Source organism: Leptinotarsa decemlineata, unplaced genomic scaffold (assembly GCF_025532065.1).
Source record: "Leptinotarsa decemlineata unplaced genomic scaffold, Ldec_3_MD MMD2_tig00002974_RagTag_RagTag, whole genome shotgun sequence".
In the NCBI taxonomy this organism is placed as follows: Eukaryota; Metazoa; Arthropoda; class Insecta; order Coleoptera; family Chrysomelidae; genus Leptinotarsa; species Leptinotarsa decemlineata.
Genome location: NW_027412578.1, coordinates 13,436,341 through 13,453,962, shown reverse-complemented (window position 1 = coordinate 13,453,962; position 17,622 = coordinate 13,436,341). Strand labels below are relative to the sequence as shown.

The window sequence follows — 17,622 nt, the reverse complement described above, 5'->3', positions numbered from 1 at the left end:
ACTTTCTCACCGGTAGAACCTTCGCCAATCAGAATCAGACAAAAACGGCCTTCGTCTACTTTATCTAATCCCGAGCACGGAATTTATTTACTTGTTGGTAATAGTGCACTGATTCAAATGACGCTTATTTTTAATGAATTAAAAAGTATTTACTGAGATATTACAGTTTAAAGTACATCAAAAAGAACAAAACTTTTAAAACAATCTAATACTATCATTACATACATTTTGGAGAAATGAACTCTTATTATTCAAGAGATTTGTTTTACCATTTTTTTGGTATTGTTACATTATTCATTCAACTTCAAATCCTTAACGAAAAAAAGTTAGTTTCTCGGAATAAGTGAACAGAAATTGTATAATGTGTGTATATTTTCATAAATTCCATTTTTGAAAAGCCATTATAACAGAAACTTAGTTTCTAAACTTTTTATTGTTATAAATAACATACATTAGATTAAATTAGTACATAAATAGATTATAAAAGTAAAATATGTGCAGCTTACATTTATTTCGAGTTAAATGAAACAAACTAATTCATCACATTTATCGACATTAAATCATACAAACTTCTTAAAAAATTTATACGATAGTTGTGGTGAGTGAAATAAAAGGCAGTACATCGAGCAATTCAAAAGACTTGCCAAAACTGAGATGTCCTCAAAGAGTTCTTACGTTATCTCTCAGATTAATCCAATCGGGCAAACGATTTTCCTTGAAGTACATCTCTTTTGTTACAGCTTTCATGTTCAAGAGTTCCGTGGCACCATAGATGGCCCCTCCTAACCACGCAGCATAGTTCTCTTTACAAGGCAAATCATGAAAAGCGAAGGACTTAATATTGAGCTTGCTGTATCTATTGCATTTCAGCTGTTTCTCTAACTCTTCTTTCAGTCGTGCCTTGAATCCGGGTGTCATGGTAGTTCCTCCAATCATCAACAGGTTATCAGCCAGCTTCTGCCTCAAATCTATGTCAGTTTGGAGGATGGCGTCCAAAATCATCGTTGATAAGCACAAGTGGTCATTGTCTTCCTCGTAGAGCACTTCGAATGCTCGTTCTCTGACTTTGCCGGTGACGATGACACTATCAGTGCCGCCTACAGGAAATTTAACTTCCGGACACGGAATTATGCCAGGTTTGACAAGAGCTAGTTGTTCAGCCCTTGATTTTTCAGTAACAAAACAGCACCTGATTTTTATGTCCTCCAACACAGCTTCTGATAAGTTTTGCACACCCGTGTTCTTACTTGACAGAAGACTCCTCAAATTATCGTGGACAGCTTCTGCTGCGATAGGAAGTGCTTGCCAGGCCTGAATGATAGGTAACCCATGGCATACGGGTATTACAACAGCTTCCTTATATCCAACGTCGACAACCATAGCTGTCTCTACAGCTAGACTTGATAAGCTGACCAAATGTGAAGGCAGGGTCAACAACATCGCTATTTCATAGTGGGAAAATAGGACTTTCGCTAGAGTTTCCCTGAACAGTGTAGGACACAGTAGAGACTCTACGATGATGACTGCTCTGTCTTTCGGGCTGACTAGAGCATATTTGAAGAAAATACTGTGCATGAAATCTACTAGTAAGTCGTAAAGGTCCTCGGCTGATTTATAATTCCAAACTCTTCTGAATTGTTTGGTAGTTTTGCATCTGACTTCAGATTTTATTATCGTCCTGGGAGAGAACTCTCCAGAAAAACCGAATTTGGTATAAGCAGCCCCGATATCGAGGACAACAATCTGTTTATCACTGCTCAGAGTTTCAAAAATTGGCATTTTGTAATTGTATTCGCGTATTTATCTATTCATTACTCTATTTTGTGTAACAGACGTATTTTAATCTTCTGTAAATATTTCATGTATTCACTTTTCGAGAAAGTTAACCTAAAAAAGAATTGTCAGATTAACATGACAATATCTGTGACAGTATGGAAGTATGGATAGCCCTCGCAACAGCACGTATGCTGTGCCCTCGCTTTTCATTGCCAATAACTTTTGGTTTTGGAAATGACGCCACTATACAAAAAGAACGTACTTGTGACTATGTCATCAGTAATATAGGTTGCATGTTGGTAGTTGTTAATATGCACCCAATTGAACAATAATGAAATGAAGCACAGTAAATCATTTCAGTTGTCTTTGTCATAATTTTTATCGATATTGAATATTTATTGTTATAACAAAGAATAACAATTTTTTCAAAGAAACATCGTGACGTCGGTCTAATGTTCATGGAAACCCATCATCAAGCGAAAAATGGGCAACTCCCGCCAAAACGGTCATCTCCCACGGAACCAGTGAAGCATATGGTCTGTGAGTGAAGCGGAAAATGGAAAGCGGGGATAAGTGAAAGTACTCGAACGACCTATAAATAGTCATCTCTCGGAGGAATCAGTCCAGTCATCACCCGAAGACGATTGTAGATACTAACAATCGAAACGTCGTGAACTAACGTGACTTGGAATCTCTCCACTTTTTATTTTTCTTTTCTTTTTTCATTTCTTCATTTTTAATCATTCAATTGTTCTATTTTTACTTGTATTTTATTTCACTATTATTTTATTTCAGGTTTATTTTGGTTAATATAATTGTTATTTTTAGCTATTCATTTTCAATTCTTCTTTTTTAGTTGTTTCAGGGATTTCAAATCATTTTATATAGTAGACAATGGAAGTCTGAACTAGTGAAGCTCTAATGTTCGTGTTCGAGTGACGTAATGCCAAAACGTAGATCTCTCCTTGGGTCTTGGAGGTACTGTTCTCTCTTCAATGGCCAGTCTATATTATAACTTCACTGGTCCTGTCAAAAAAGGGCCCGCCAATGAAAAACAAGACTTAAAGTATGTCCCGAAAAATACCTGAAATTATATTCACAGTTATATCTGGTAATTACAAAGGGATAAATCACAAAATTTTTGAAAAGTTCAGTAATTTGAGAATTGTCCATAGACTAGCTTCTACATTTATATTTGTCAATTTTTCACAATGAACATCAGCTAATAGGAACAAAACAGACTGTATGGCATCAACTAAACGACATTCTCAAACCAAATGCCATTATAGAATTGATGGTCTCGAGGTGATATTTATCAATGAAAGGTAAAACTGAGTTGGCTTTGCTCCTATTTTGACTCAATCATGTTTACATCAATAGAGCACATTTCTCTTTCTCTCTCTATTCCACTTGCTGTACTTTTCATTCCTTGAAATGAAAAGGTGGGGGAACACGAAATCAAAGATTATTTGTCGATAGTCGATATGCTTCAGAAAATTGTTAATTCTGTCAATATTATTCTTGACGTTTCTTTAGTAAAAAGTGATGCTGGTCATTTTACTGATGCTGGTTGGACACAAAAACGGCACTATTATCATGCAACTAATCATACTCAGAAATAAAACCATTTTACATCAACCTCTGATGATACCAAAAGGTTATAGAGAACGACTCTGGTTTCTAACGTAAGTATAGTCGAAGTAACCGATATAGTAATCTTAAAGGTGTCGGCGAAGTCAAAGGCCAAAAAAACCAATACAAAGGAATTATGCCGCAACGAATTAGTCCACGTGAACTGAAGAATTGGCGGTTCGTATTGGATAATTTTTATTAACCGAGTTTTTTGATTGGCTGAAGAGCCATAAAAAAAACTTCCTTGGTTGTGAAAATATCAGAGTGAAAGAAGGTGAATTTTTCTATAATTTGGAGAAGCGTCACAGTGATACTGAATGTTCCTCCGAAGACGTGTGTCCACACATGGTGTTAAAATAACGGTTTGGTGTTGGGAAAATACTCTGGTAATATTTATTTAGTTTCATAATGTTCAATACAGAATGTTTTCTCATTGAGGCGAAAAAAATGTAAAGTTGTGTTCTGGAGCTATTTTAATGACAAAGTGTTCATTCAAAAATAGGCCCGGGAGTGCATTGTTGCCATCCCTTTTCTATATTATTATTGCATATATTTCTTATCCGACTTTGGTGAAAGAAATTTGATTCAAGCGTGATCGAGAGATATATGAAATAAAGTGGTTTTTATTTATTTTTTCTGGAACGTAAACCAGATGGAACATTTTATGGCCAATAATGTTGGCTAAACTGTGTCTTATTGAGGCTAAATGAATCTCTCATCACTGAAAATAACATGGCCAAATTTCACCAGAGTCGGTTGAGGATTTTTTGAAAACCTTAAAACACCGTATCTTTTGTAGACGCTCTTAAATTTTTTTACCGCAATTAGAATACACTCTGTATATCGAGGCTGGTTCCCTTGCAAATAAAAAAAAGACAGTCTGTTTGATAATACTTTATTCTCATGTTATATTCTGGGTTACTGGTTATAACCGTTGATGAGAGCTGTAGGAATCTTTTCGCAAGTCCTCGATTTGTTGTGGCAACCTAAAAGTTCTGGACAAGATCGTTCTCCTGTCTCTATTGCTACCATTGCTCTAAGAAGATCGTAGTTGATTTTCTCCGTCACTTTCGAATCTTTCCTGAAAGTGAATACGATTAGTGGAAAACCTCGAAAAACTTTAAGCTAGACGCTGAAAATGTCCTGCAGGCATACCAAACGATAATCAGGGACACCTCTTTGATATGCTGGCATATTAGGGCGACTTATAGATTGAATCAACTTGAAAATCAGCAACGGCTTCCTCCATTGGATTCACGGAGGAACCCTATATGCTTTGTAAAATATATCTCACCTGTAATCTGAATGTTCCAAAACAAATTTGCGCATCCACGACGCTGTAGTTAATATTTTTCCCGATGCTTTACCTTCAATCAATTTCAAATACTGCTGTATGGTGCAGTGTGTATCTGCATCCACTTCCATGTTGCTCAAATAATTATTTATTATTGGTATGAGTCCGGGAAATTGATCTTTCTAAATAAATATAAAAAAAACTCTTTCAGCAGATGTAACGACGAACAGTAACGATAAAAAATAATTACCTTTCCATTGACGATTTCGTTAACAGTCATTTTCTCAAATTGAACACCAACGGATTCGTTTTTTTCATTTACGGTATGCCTGAACCAAAACTTTTCTTCTACCACAGCATTTCTTTTTTGAGCATTGGAAATGTTTTCGTCAATCTACAAGAACAAAATGAGTGGAGTATAACAATTTTTTTATGGTAATAAGCGAGGTTATTGTAGAAACAATTTTTTTTCAGAAATTCAACAAGGTCCCAAAGATGAAATGATTGGACGATGGTGTTAATGAACGCACTGCACTGTGCGACGTTGATTCCGATAATTTCATTCCAAAGATGAACCTCGAAGATGAGCCCCGAAGTGGTCGACCTACAATAATCCAGAATGAGGTTTTCAGGACCCCGGTTGAGCTGCGTGGGACGGCGGAAGAACTTGGCGTTAGCTCTCATGCGGTTTTTGATGATTTGAAACGTTTTAGGAATGTCAAAAAGCTCGAAAAGTTGCTGCCCTACGATTTGAACGATCGACATAAATTTTACGTTTAAAGGTCTGTTCTTCTTCTGTTGTGCGCAACGAAAACGATAATTCTTTTGATCGGATCTTCACGTGTGATGAAAAGTGGATCTTCTACGACAACAGGAGACGTTTTGGACAGCGGTTGGACACTGATGAGTCATCTCATCAAAAACCCACCCAAAACAGTCCATGGTTACTGTATGGTCCAAACAATCGTAGCAGAGTTCTATTCTGAGAAAATCGACGAAGTGAACCGAAACTTGCATCAACAGCAGGCGGTGTTGGTCAATAGAAAAGGTCGGATCCTGCTCAAAGACAACGCTTGTCCGCACGCTCCACAAATCACCGTAAAAAAATCAAACGAATTGAGAGCCACGCACTATTCACAGTTCAAAGTAGACTCATAAAAACGTAAAAAACTTTTGGAACATCCTTATAGCATCTATATTATTTATTATCATTTGAAAAAAGAAAATTTCCCTACATCTGATGATTACAAATGGATTACCTTACTGATTGGTATCAAAAAGTTGAGCTCGTAAGAAAGAATAACCCTCGTTAGAAGAACTAGAAAGCAAACGATGGCAGCGTTTTCAAAATCTGTAATTTGAACATCGCACGGTCTAAACTCAACCCTCCAACCGATATCCGTATTCGGGGGTGGTGGTTTGAACCTCAACGTCTGCCAGTTTGTTGACTGAATATTCTGAAAATGAAATTTTCATCAATATCATTATTGAAGGTCTCTGAAAGACTACCTCGAAATGATCAGTTTCCTCTTCATCATCCTGGTGTATCTTTTCTGCGAACATTGAAATGGTGTCCCTGATGAACAGGTGAGCGATATGTTTCGCGAGCAGTTCGTCAACGCCATTCTGCAACAGTTTCTCAAAATCTTCCTGGTGATATAAAAGAGGTACGTCGTTATATATTTCACTACCGGGTGATAGATAGGAATTTATTGAATCGTAACGAGATTTTGGTATAACGAATTTATTATTTTTCAGAGGTTTTAGTCCTCGTTCTTCCTCAGTACGACAGTCGGAAGTGTTTTTTAGAATATCCCACCGACAGTCAATATCGGTAATGAAACCTCTGTGGAACGGAGCTGCTGCTGTCAAAGCCATCTGTAAATAATGTGTAAACTACGTCATTAAACGTCTCACTTTCTATTAGTTGAGGCGTTTTCTGGTCCTCATGTATTCAAAACGTATTCGTCTGTGATTCAAATACAATCATTCTGACTTTGAAACGATGACGTCAACTATAATTTGGATCGTATTTATGATAATTCAAAACTAGCGTGAGGTTGGTTTTGAAACGGAATTTGACATTACGTTACGTCAGTTTCTGCTTTATTTTGATCTTTATAGTTCATAAAGTGCAGAAAACATTTTATCAAATAAGTTTTAAGGATGTACAAAATAAACCTGTATGCACAAATCCGAATTTAATTGAGGTTAGAGAAAATTGAAGAGTTTGTTTTTATTATTGAATTTGACATCTGAGACAAATTGAATCATTCCATTCTGGCGAATCTTATTATTAATGACGTCACTACGAATCATTATTGAATACACGATCGAATGAGATTAAACGCCAGAAAACACCTTTGATGTTATTCCACAACGCACCAATATCGGGCAAAAAGGGGCTAGTTGATCGTATAATACTCTTGCTTCGGTGATGTTGCAAGCTTGGAAAGTGACTTGCAAACAGGAATACCCGCTTCCAAAACCCATAGCGTCCAAGTAAACACAGTCGGGAAGGGCGTTTTTCTCGAGTTCATGGGAATTATCTACTGGGATGTTAGTATTTTCGTCCATGAATACTGCAATTTTAGAATGAGTATTATGACTTGTATATGGACATGCATTCATTAAAAAAAATAAGTATGGTCTTCCTGTCACCTGTCACTATTTCATTAACGTTTGAGCCGTTTTATAGATATTATTCGCAAAATTTGAGAGATTCAAAAGTATTTTTATATCTATAGTCAACCAACGAGTGTTACAAAAATAACGTCTATACTTACCCAAGTTCATAATAATCAAGACAGACAACAAAAGTTTTCTAGCAAGAACAGACATCCAGCATGGACAGAATAAATGGCAACAGGAAGAAAATTAAACACAGTACAACAAAAGAGACATTGTTAATGTCTACCTCGATGAGGTAATACAGAACTAACCCACAGATTTTATCCCTATGAATTTAAATTTTTTACACCAACATCAGGAAAGAAGTTAAAATAATCAATCATGGGTTAATCAGAAACACAAATGAAATAAACTAATTAAATTACCCTATAACACAATTTGCAGACCACCATATTTATGATAGATTTGTTAACCTAACCGATATGCAATTCTTCGAAACATAAATCCAATTACTGAATAAAGGTTTCAAACATAACATGGAAACACCGGACTCACCACTCAACAAAGAACCTAGCAATATTAGGTATCCAAACAGAAATTGCACTTAAATCCATAACCAAATATTAACATTCATTTCTAGGAGAAAGCTACTTTGTTATCAAGTGTTATTAATTTTCACTATCAAGTGTTATTAATTTTCATAAAGTAACGGGTCAGTCCATTCATAACACCACCTTTTGCTTGTTAGTCAAAGCATTTGGCACACACTGAATTTATCTATTAGCTATAGCTATTAGCTGAAGCTATTAGCTTTTTATATAGACTTACCATCTATATACAAAGCTATTAGGATATATATGCAGCAACTTACTTGGCAAGTTTATATACGGTTTTTCCCCTCTCCTTTGCCTTATATTATTAGTAGTGTTCTTATATCTAGGATGGCCAGGATGTATTATGGAGTCTGGGATAAATAACGATCCCGTCAGTCCTTCATTTGGGGTCACCTTCGCAGATGGATATGAAAAGTTTTCGCAGCCCAATCTGAAACAACAAGATCCAATAAAAGATATTTATCGAACTTAATTAATAGGGATTACTAACTCGTAAATAGGTAGTTTAAAAAAAATTGCCAACAAAGCAGGTGAACTATTATTACTAATGATTCAACTAATTCTAGGAAAATTTTCATGAAAACAAATTTAACAGTAGCGAGAAATTAACTTCTTGTTGGTCGTTCAATAGGAAATTTGATTGATTTTGTGTTCCGAGATTCTGATTTTTAAATTTCTACATGTTATTCCAATATAAACTTTGGGGGACGTTTCACATACACCCAGATGTCGGTGCATGATTGTGACACATGACATTAAAACGGACAAAACTTTTTTGAAACAACCGAATAGAATGGTAGTAGATAGAAATCATTAATTTACAATCTACGACCACAAAAGAAGATTAGAATTGAAAGAAAAACGTTGGAAAACAAAAACTACGTCATATACTACAACGTAACTACATACAGAAAATAAAGGACAAAAATCAAACACGTTGGAATCCCTGGGAATCAATAAACGTAAACGTAACCAACAAGAAGTTAATTTGTCACTACTATTGAATTTATTTTAACGGAACATTTTCTAGAATCAGTCGAATCATTAATAACAATAATTTACCTTTTGGATACCTCTTCTTCAAACTACCTGTTTACCAAATGGTAAACTTTCTCAGTTGAAACCGATAATTTGTGCAAGCCCATCTGAGGATGCTACTGTGTAGCGAAACGCGTGCTCGAAATAGAGTCTATATTGTGAAAATTTGTAAGTGTTATCCTGAACAGTAAAAATTATCTAGTCTTCTAAAAACAAACCTTGGAAATGTGGTTATAGACATTAAAGCTTCATCAGATTCCAAGCAACAACCAACCGCTTTCCTCCTATGCTTCATATTGGCCTCCACGACATTGAAGTGCGCCAGCAAACCCCCGTACGGCTTGCCTGGAGTGCCCTCTATCATGTAGGCTGCGTATTCCGGCCCCCATAGAGCCGCTGCCTCTTCTTCTTCCTTTTGCTTCTCATTCAGGGAGCCGAGCACTTCGAAACTTCGAAGACTTACCTTTGCTTCTTCTCGGTCGTGGTCGAATTTGATTATGGAGTATTCTATTTCGTCTCCCCATTTCAGTACGTCGCCCTGTCTATCTTTTAACCGTTTGTACAGGCTTATGAACTGGGTGATGCCATGCTCTCTCACGTGCTGGGCATATTTCATGGTGTCTTCGTGGGACAGGGGGGTGACTGATTCGTTCAGCAGTCCCATTTTGTTGGGAAACACTGCGGTTGTAACGACAGCGAATATCTCTGTTGGTATACATGCTTGTTCGATTGTACAATTTCGAAATTACCTCATAAATTATTTTCGATCCCTAGTCGTAAAGTTATAAATTATCGATATCTTTCGACATGACATCTTCAATAAAGATACGGGGTAGGATTTCGGTCGACATAGCTAATGGAATAAATTTTTTTGTGATACAGTGTGTACAAAAAGTGATATGCACAACGAGCATCAGTGGCTTTTGTCATGTTCATCATCATAATATGGGCTTCAAACCCGAATGAAGATAGTAACACTGAAAATATAGGGAACCATCTCAGCCTACTTTCCCATTTTGAGCCGTGAAACTCTTCACTTTCATGGCTTTGTTGATCACGGGTACACTATATCCATTCGATCTCAAGGTCACTTGAAGATGTTTCAGTTCTTCCTCCAGATGCTCCGATCCACATATTCTTTGAGCTCGTTCCGTTAGAGTGGAGACAACTCCTCTCTTTTGACTAGGATGATGGATCGATAGTATATGCAGGTACCTATCCTTGTGGGTGAGTGTTCGCTACTAGACTAACCCATAAAGTTTACCGAAACGTCAGGAAGACATTCCAAAAATCCATGGACTAGAAACCCGGAAAAAATTACACTATTTACCATTTGGTTTAATGGATGTTGGGAATTAGCTTATCCCTCGAATGAATTTTTGTTATAATTGAGAATAACAGGCAAATCTCCGATATGTCCTATCCTACATATTGAAAAGGGTAAAGTAAACATGTTATTCAAGTAACAATTTCTCTGAGATTTTCACTAAACAAAATCGCAACACGTGTTTCACTATACAATAGCTTCATATCACTGAAAAGACGTGTTGCGATTTTGTAAACTGTTCAGTGGAAATGTCAGAATAAATTGTCACTTGAATGTCATATGGATTGTTATCAAGTATCGACAATTTTGTCACACATAAACGTGTTATGACCAAGTAGTCAGTGTAGAAAAGAAACTTATTATTTAGATCATTAATAATGATCTAGAGGTTTATTGTATTTATTAGCGGTTTTATTGATTGATATACGAAAAAATATTGTTTGAGTACCTACGAAACGTTTGTTATCATTATAGTGACGAACATTTTGTGCCAATCGCTAATCTCTGATTTATCAGATGAAGATAAAAACTGCATTTCAGTATTTTAATACTTCTTTTCTCGGCGTTAAGAATGATTTATTATAATCTAATATCAATGTAGAGATATTTCCAAGTCATTTCAATCAATATTGGATTAATAATAAATAGGTGGTATGTTGTTTTTTATTTTTTTAACGCATTGCGTTCAGTTCAATATTAGAATATTAGAATGAACAGAATGCTGTTGCTGAAAAAACAAAGAAATTCTAGTGTTATCGAAAGTATTCAACCTTTCAACAAATAATAACACAATGAGTGTTTGCTGTATTTGTCTCTGAAACTAAAGTAAAAAGAAATATCAGAGCTTACTAGGTTTGTTAACAATACGATTTTCTTTGCCACCAAGAACTGTAACACTCTTTTCGCCGCGCTCTCTAGATGTATTTACAAGAAGTTTTTTCGCTGTCGCACCCTACCAACGATAATCCTCAAAAGTATAAACATGTTCGATATAAGAAAAGAATGTTGTATAGTTTTCCAAAAATTTCCATGTCAGTAATAATAATAATAATAATTTTGTTCGTCTTTTAGGTATATCATATACATAACATCTCACATGTAGAACATTTTTAACAAGTGCGTAACTATACAGAAACATCCAAGAAAATTATTATTCATGACAATTCTTTTCTGAATACTCTTTCTATAATATCTGAAATATCTATTATTTATCTTTCAAAATGTTCGATTTCTGAGGTCATTGATATTTTTGGCAATGTATAGCACTATATACGAATTTTTTTCTCTCAATTCGTAAAAATATGAGTTTTAAATACGGAGTATAATAAATGACGTCACCTTATAAACACAAACATGAAAAATTAGCTCTATACTATCAACGTGTATAATTGTGTGACCTTGGATTTTGACAGTTGGCGCAGCATGAAATATCATGCCTTAACTGTCAACTATCAATGTTACTATGTTACTGCATAGAATACACAAACTACTAGTAGGTGGTTTGTGATAGAATATCTTTGGTATGGACCCCTTCCCCATATTAATTAATTTGTCAAAAATTCTCGACCTACGGCATTTTTAATAGAGAGGCAGTAAAGAGATCCGAAGAGTTTCAGCATTTCATTCACAGAGGTGCTGAGTACAACTCAAGTGACCCAGCTTGACAATGCCAGGTTGCCAGGTTTGCAATTCAATTTTTTCAATGTGTTGTTTACATTTTGGAATGAATTGATATTTAGTAAAATATTTTTTTACATCATTAAAAATCTCGCGACAGATTTTGATTGTTGCACCATCTATCAACATGTGTACGAAGTTGGGTCAATCTTATTTCTCGCGTCGAGAGTTTTTGACAAAACAAAAGCGAATCGGTAAAAAACTGAAACACCAGGGTTCCTAAGCAAATGTGTGTACACGAACGTCATAATATGGGATAAAATCAAAAAGTGATGAAGAATGTTTCGGAAACTCCAAAAATAAATTCATCTATCATGAGTTTAATTTGTCTTTATTTGCAAGATTTTTTGTGAAAACAACCGAAAAATGGCTGAAGGCAATGATATGGCTATTAGAATTTTACGTTCAATACATGGTATTTTCAAGAGAGATTCAGAACCGTAAGTGAAATCGAAATGTTTACATGATTCAAAAATCATTTCCTTCCGCAGCGAAGAATTCGTAATCATTCCCACAGACGACAACACAAAGAACAAATCTCCTGTTTTATATGAGCAGCGTAATCTTGGCCTAGAATCATGGTGCGTTAAACTTGTATATAATTATGCATCTTTGGTGCTGCTAGACAGTAGGGAAGCCCTAAGAAGAGGAAAGTTGCCTTTCTCGAAAATGGAAGACCTGAATCACTTACTGATAGGAGCACTTCTCATAAATCCCGATGTTACTACTTTTTGGAATATGAAGAGGGATTTGGTGGAAAAAGACATTCTGGCTGTGGAAGAAGAACTGTATTTTAGGTAATCATCAGGGCTAAACACTGCACGAACTATTTCAGAGGATGATTTTCAAAAAACCAAGATAGGTTCCTTCAAATCTAATCTTTTTGCATGATGCTGCAAAAAGTAAATATAACCCATAAAGTAGTTATTTTCTTTCTTCCTCTTTTGGGACATTTTCCACAATTTTTGTTCAATGACGGAGGAGTAGAAAGCTTACAAGTTTTTTCTCATGTGTTTTAACAATAGCCCATCTAAGTAGTTCTGATGTTTTAAAAATAACCTCAATTTTTCAGTAAAGTTGTCTTGACTCGAAAAAGTAAATCCAATGAAGCTTTTGGGTATCGACGATGGTTACTGAAAAGGATTCTAGATAAAATGGCCGCGAACAATTTACATATTCCATTGGCCCTGTTGCAGAATGAGCTTTTCGTAACTAATTTGGCGTCTGAGAAATCTCCTAATAATTATCATAGCTGGAACCATCGCATCTGGTAAGTGTATTCTGAACCACGTTGCAAGGTTATCTACGATTCAATCAAAAGTAAAGTAGACTGCAAGAATAATCTCTGTGAGATATCTTGCGTAAATGTCTGTCGGATATAATTCAATGACCAGCGTGGTATTGACCGGGGGTGTACTTGTTGTTTCATTCATAATGACTAAAATTTTCACACATACACAATTTCAAGATTAAATACATGAGAAAATTTATTGGACCAGTCAAAAAAGTAAAAAGCTAAAAGCTAAACACAAATGTTTGATCTTGAATGAATTAAAAAGAAAGACTACACATATGAAAGAAACTAGGTCATTTATCTAAGCACTGAAAGCAAGAAATTCATCCATACAGTAGAAAAAGTTATCCAAAAAGAAACCATGTAGTTCATTCCTTATTACAGTTCTACTTTTATTGATCCCAATACAAGTTATTTCATTGAAGCATTTAATACCCAAGTATTTTAGGGAATTTTGACTCACGCTCAAGCGAGAGTAGGGGTGGTTTATTATCATAGATGAATAACACTAGCTGTGATATGTAGAGGCACGGCAACGGTAAGATGCAAAATTTTTTAAATAGTGGTTTACAAAAATCCAATGGACGAGACTTGTTCGTACAGCGAATGACTCTTTTCTGAAGCTCAAAAATGCGGTCAGTATATGCCGAGTTACCCCAGAAGTTCAATCCATACCATAGCATTGATTGTACCAGTCCATGATACATGAGTTTTACTTCTGTAGAGACTGTTTCTCGCAGATTTCGGATTGCTTGGTTTGCAATGCCAACCTTTACACATAAACTGTCGATATGTGCCTCCCATGTCGGCTTTTGATCCAGGAGTATTCCCAAAAATCTAGCTACGTGACAGTATTCCAGATTTCATTTCAAAATATTCATTTTATAAGTAGATATTACAATACTAATAATTTCAATGTGGTTATTGTGAAAAATTAGGGTAGATAAAAGTTGAGTGCATTTCACATGGAACTTTATGAAGTATGGATTGAAAATCCATAACGTATTCAAGTTTCTTTATGAATGGATATGGTGAAGTCATACCTTAACGAAAGGTATCAAATTGTTGATCTAGGAAATACCAAAAGTGAAAAAAGAAAAATATTAAGAGGAGTACTACAAGGGTCAATATTAGGGCCACTTCTGTTTTTAATCTATATCAACGACCTGCCTCACGTGATGAACTCGTCAGACATAGAAACTATATTGTATGCAGATGATGCAACCTTGGGCAAAAAAAAATATAAAATAGATGATCCTCATATGATCCATACTGACATATTAGAGAAAGCTCGATTATTGTTCACACCAAGTGACTTGATTCTCAACGAACAAAAAACAAACTCTTGAAACAATTTGCTTAAGTGGATACAACAAAAATTCTACCAAAATTTTGGGAGTACAAATAGATTCCAACCTGAAATGGATAGACCATATAAATATCATGTGTAGTAAACTACACAGCAAGACAGTTTTTGCTATCAGAAGAATTGAAAAAATATTATATCAAAGTGCGGCACATGCAACATACCATTCACTTTTTCATTCAGTCCTTAGGCATGGACATCAATTGGAATAATGCATCAAACGATGAGACCCTGTATGACAGCCATGTTTTTTTCTATTACATTGGCAGCCATGTTTTTTTCTTTAACGCCCGTGGCCATGTTTTCTTCATCAATCCGATTTTTCGTTCATTATTAATATTATACCGTATTTTTTTGTAATTCCACCGCGCCGTTATCTATCAAATGAATCTACTCGATGCTCTTCACGCTATGCCCGCGGTAGCTTCTGATTGCTCGACGAAAAGTGGTGGAGTGGGGGGGGGCGCAGTAGAGGCGCTACTCCATTCAATTCTATTTTTGGGCCGAGATGAATCTTTTAAGTTACTGTAAACAACACAAATAGCGCGCGTATGTCAAAACGTTGCGTATAAGTTCAAAAATGTCCAACTTTTCGCTAGAGCTGTCATATTGAAATGGCGGTATTTCAATACATTCGTACTGTTTTAATCAACAATGGCTGGGCAAGGAATATTATATCTACAAACAAATAAATTATTGGAAAAAACCATTGATGGTGCTTCACTCGTTAATAATTTAGTTGAGGCTCATAATTGTGAACAATTAAAAAGGTTGTTAAAACGTCATGAGCGTCCGCAAAAAAAAAAAGGGAGCTGATTGAGAGGTTAGGTATCAGCATTTGTTTACTGTCTAAAACATATAAAAAATATAGTATTTACAGTTTTATTCTTATTAATAATGTCAATTTATTTGATGTAATCGAAAATATATTTCAGTTGACAAGATTTATGGAACTAATAAATAAATCAAGCCATTAATATTTTGAAGCTGTACATATGACATTATTAATTAGACAAATATGTGAATACTGAATTGAATATGTTTAGTAATTTTTATCAGAGGGAAATATTTAATACAACATAATATATATGAAATTTACAGTCAAAAATGCAATAAGGAATAATGTACGTATGTTGAATTTCCTGATAGCTTAAAGGGTCAGGGTTTTGTTCAGTTGGACCACTTTCTTCAATGAAATGTAGTGAACAAATATAAGTATCCCTGGTAAAATCATCAGTAGATTTAAATCCTTGGTCATTCCTGGCACATTTTTTCACCCATAATTCACATTTCGCACATGCTTTAATATGTAATTTATTGATGATTTGATTATTTTTTTTTGCGATATTCAAGACAAGGCTTTGGAAAATTTATAAAATAGTAGATATGTGTTGGTTTTGAATGATTTGTATCGTGTATCACGTTTACATACTCCATAACAACACCGTTTTGTTGTTCCTTTTCGTACAGATAACATAATTATAATGGAGTATAAAATTTTTTTCTGAGTATTTTGACTTACTACTTTTTTTAACTTTTTTTTTTACAATTAACAAACTTCAATTTATATTATAAATTTTAAAACATGAGTTGTGGGCTTTTTAATGGTTGTTTACAAAAAACAGTACGCATGCGCACAAAATTTCTGATGAAAACGCCTGTTGCCAGATTGCAACACAAGGATTGCCAAATTCCGAAACATAAATGGCAACCTATCGTACAATAGGTAACATCGACGTAATACCATTGATTACTTCCAGGTGCTTGGAGAACATCGTGCCCAAGAACCAATCCATCAGCAACATCGTCTACTCGGAACTGAGCTACAGCCAGGAATGGATCAACAACCACGTGTCTGAACACGCCGGTTATCACTACAGACAGTATCTAATAAAATTAGTGAGAGACCACAAAAAAATCGTGACCCTGTACAATTCCTACTACAACTTCGTAGTGAAAACGCTGTTGAACACTACGAATGATGGGGATTGCAGCAACCTGCTTACTTATCTCTTTGGCAAAGCGAACAAAACAAAGTTTCTCGAAGAGATATGTTCGTACGTGAACTACGTCTGCATCCTCCTCTACGACCTGTGCGTCGTCGTCGACAAGCTGAACAAGCTCTATCCGGAACACGAGGCTCTGTTCTGCCACAGGAAGTTTCTCATCTACAGCCTGCTGAAAGTTCCTCACGAATATCACGGCCTGGACAGCTCCCCGCGACGCGAGCTTGACTTAGAGTCGTTCCGCGGCAGCCCGGCAGACGTTGAAGAAAACAGGTGGCCGAAATTGTTTAAGCGCTCGCCCAGATGCGAGCTGTACAACGTGTACAGCTTGGTGTCGACGTGCGAGAAGAATTTCGCTTCGCAGAATTGTAGCGTCATGCAGCTGGACAAGTATCGGAAGTGGCTGACGCATGTGGTGGGTTTCGAGTGAGGTTAGGGTTTGTTTGAGTAGATGCAGATGTTGTAATGACGCGACGATGGATGTTACAGATACGCCTGGGAGTGGGCGGGGCGAGGAGGTCTATTTGGAGAGTGTGGGGATTTTTTTTTGCACGAAATATCAAAATTCGAAAAGAAGAAACGCGAACAATCTCTCACAGAACTTTTTTTTTTTTAACAAAAAAAATTCGTTTACGGTAATCATCGAGTCCCAAATTGATAACGAGGGGTAGTTATGTGTCGCTAGTGAAGTGGTGAGAATTGTTTCAATGGTTGGCACAATTTGTGGATAGGCAGCAGCGTCTACAATTATTTTAGTGTGACGAGATACTGTCACGAATTTCCTTAAGTTAATTTGTATTTGATTTTTCAGTTTCTCAACATATAAGAATGACCATTCAATTTCGTTAGACGAGGGACCCTCACTTTAATGAACTAAAATAGTTTTATTTTATTCATACACTTGAATATGAACAGTTCTAGTATTGTCAAATTTTCCAAAACTCACAAGGTCTGCCGTATTCATTTC

The 17,622-nt window shown here is 35.8% G+C and overlaps 3 protein-coding genes across 6 annotated transcripts; 1 reads left to right on the top strand and 2 right to left on the bottom strand.

The window, feature by feature from the left end:
• Positions 1-414: 414 nt before the first annotated feature.
• Arp10 (Actin-related protein 10) lies at positions 415-1,939 on the bottom strand. Its single transcript, XM_023169335.2, has one exon. The coding sequence runs from the start codon at positions 1,777-1,779 to the stop codon at positions 661-663; it is 1,119 nt and encodes a 372-aa protein (XP_023025103.2). The 5' UTR covers positions 1,780-1,939; the 3' UTR covers positions 415-660.
• Positions 1,940-4,289: 2,350 nt separating this feature from the next.
• On the bottom strand, positions 4,290-9,702 carry LOC111513170 (glutamate--cysteine ligase). Of its 3 annotated transcripts, none has more exons than XM_023169336.2 (8): positions 9,204-9,702; positions 8,205-8,377; positions 7,088-7,284; positions 6,209-6,580; positions 5,962-6,159; positions 4,953-5,096; positions 4,703-4,884; positions 4,290-4,489 (listed from the first exon to the last, which is right to left on the bottom strand). In XM_023169336.2, the coding sequence occupies exons 1-8, from the start codon at positions 9,647-9,649 to the stop codon at positions 4,327-4,329; spliced, it is 1,875 nt and encodes a 624-aa protein (XP_023025104.2). In that variant the 5' UTR covers positions 9,650-9,702; the 3' UTR covers positions 4,290-4,326. The 3 variants fall into 3 exon arrangements, with proteins under 3 accessions (XP_023025104.2, XP_023025105.2, XP_023025106.2); XM_023169337.2 differs by having other exon boundaries at positions 6,212-6,580; XM_023169338.2 differs by lacking the exon at positions 5,962-6,159 and having other exon boundaries at positions 6,212-6,580.
• A 2,496-nt stretch (positions 9,703-12,198) lies between these two features.
• On the top strand, positions 12,199-17,261 carry temp (protein prenyltransferase alpha subunit repeat-containing protein tempura). Of its 2 annotated transcripts, none has more exons than XM_023169339.2 (4): positions 12,199-12,429; positions 12,481-12,786; positions 13,062-13,259; positions 16,410-17,261. In XM_023169339.2, the coding sequence occupies exons 1-4, from the start codon at positions 12,356-12,358 to the stop codon at positions 17,083-17,085; spliced, it is 1,254 nt and encodes a 417-aa protein (XP_023025107.2). In that variant the 5' UTR covers positions 12,199-12,355; the 3' UTR covers positions 17,086-17,261. The 2 variants fall into 2 exon arrangements, with proteins under 2 accessions (XP_023025107.2, XP_023025108.2); XM_023169340.2 differs by having other exon boundaries at positions 12,204-12,429; positions 12,486-12,786.
• Positions 17,262-17,622: the final 361 nt, after the last annotated feature.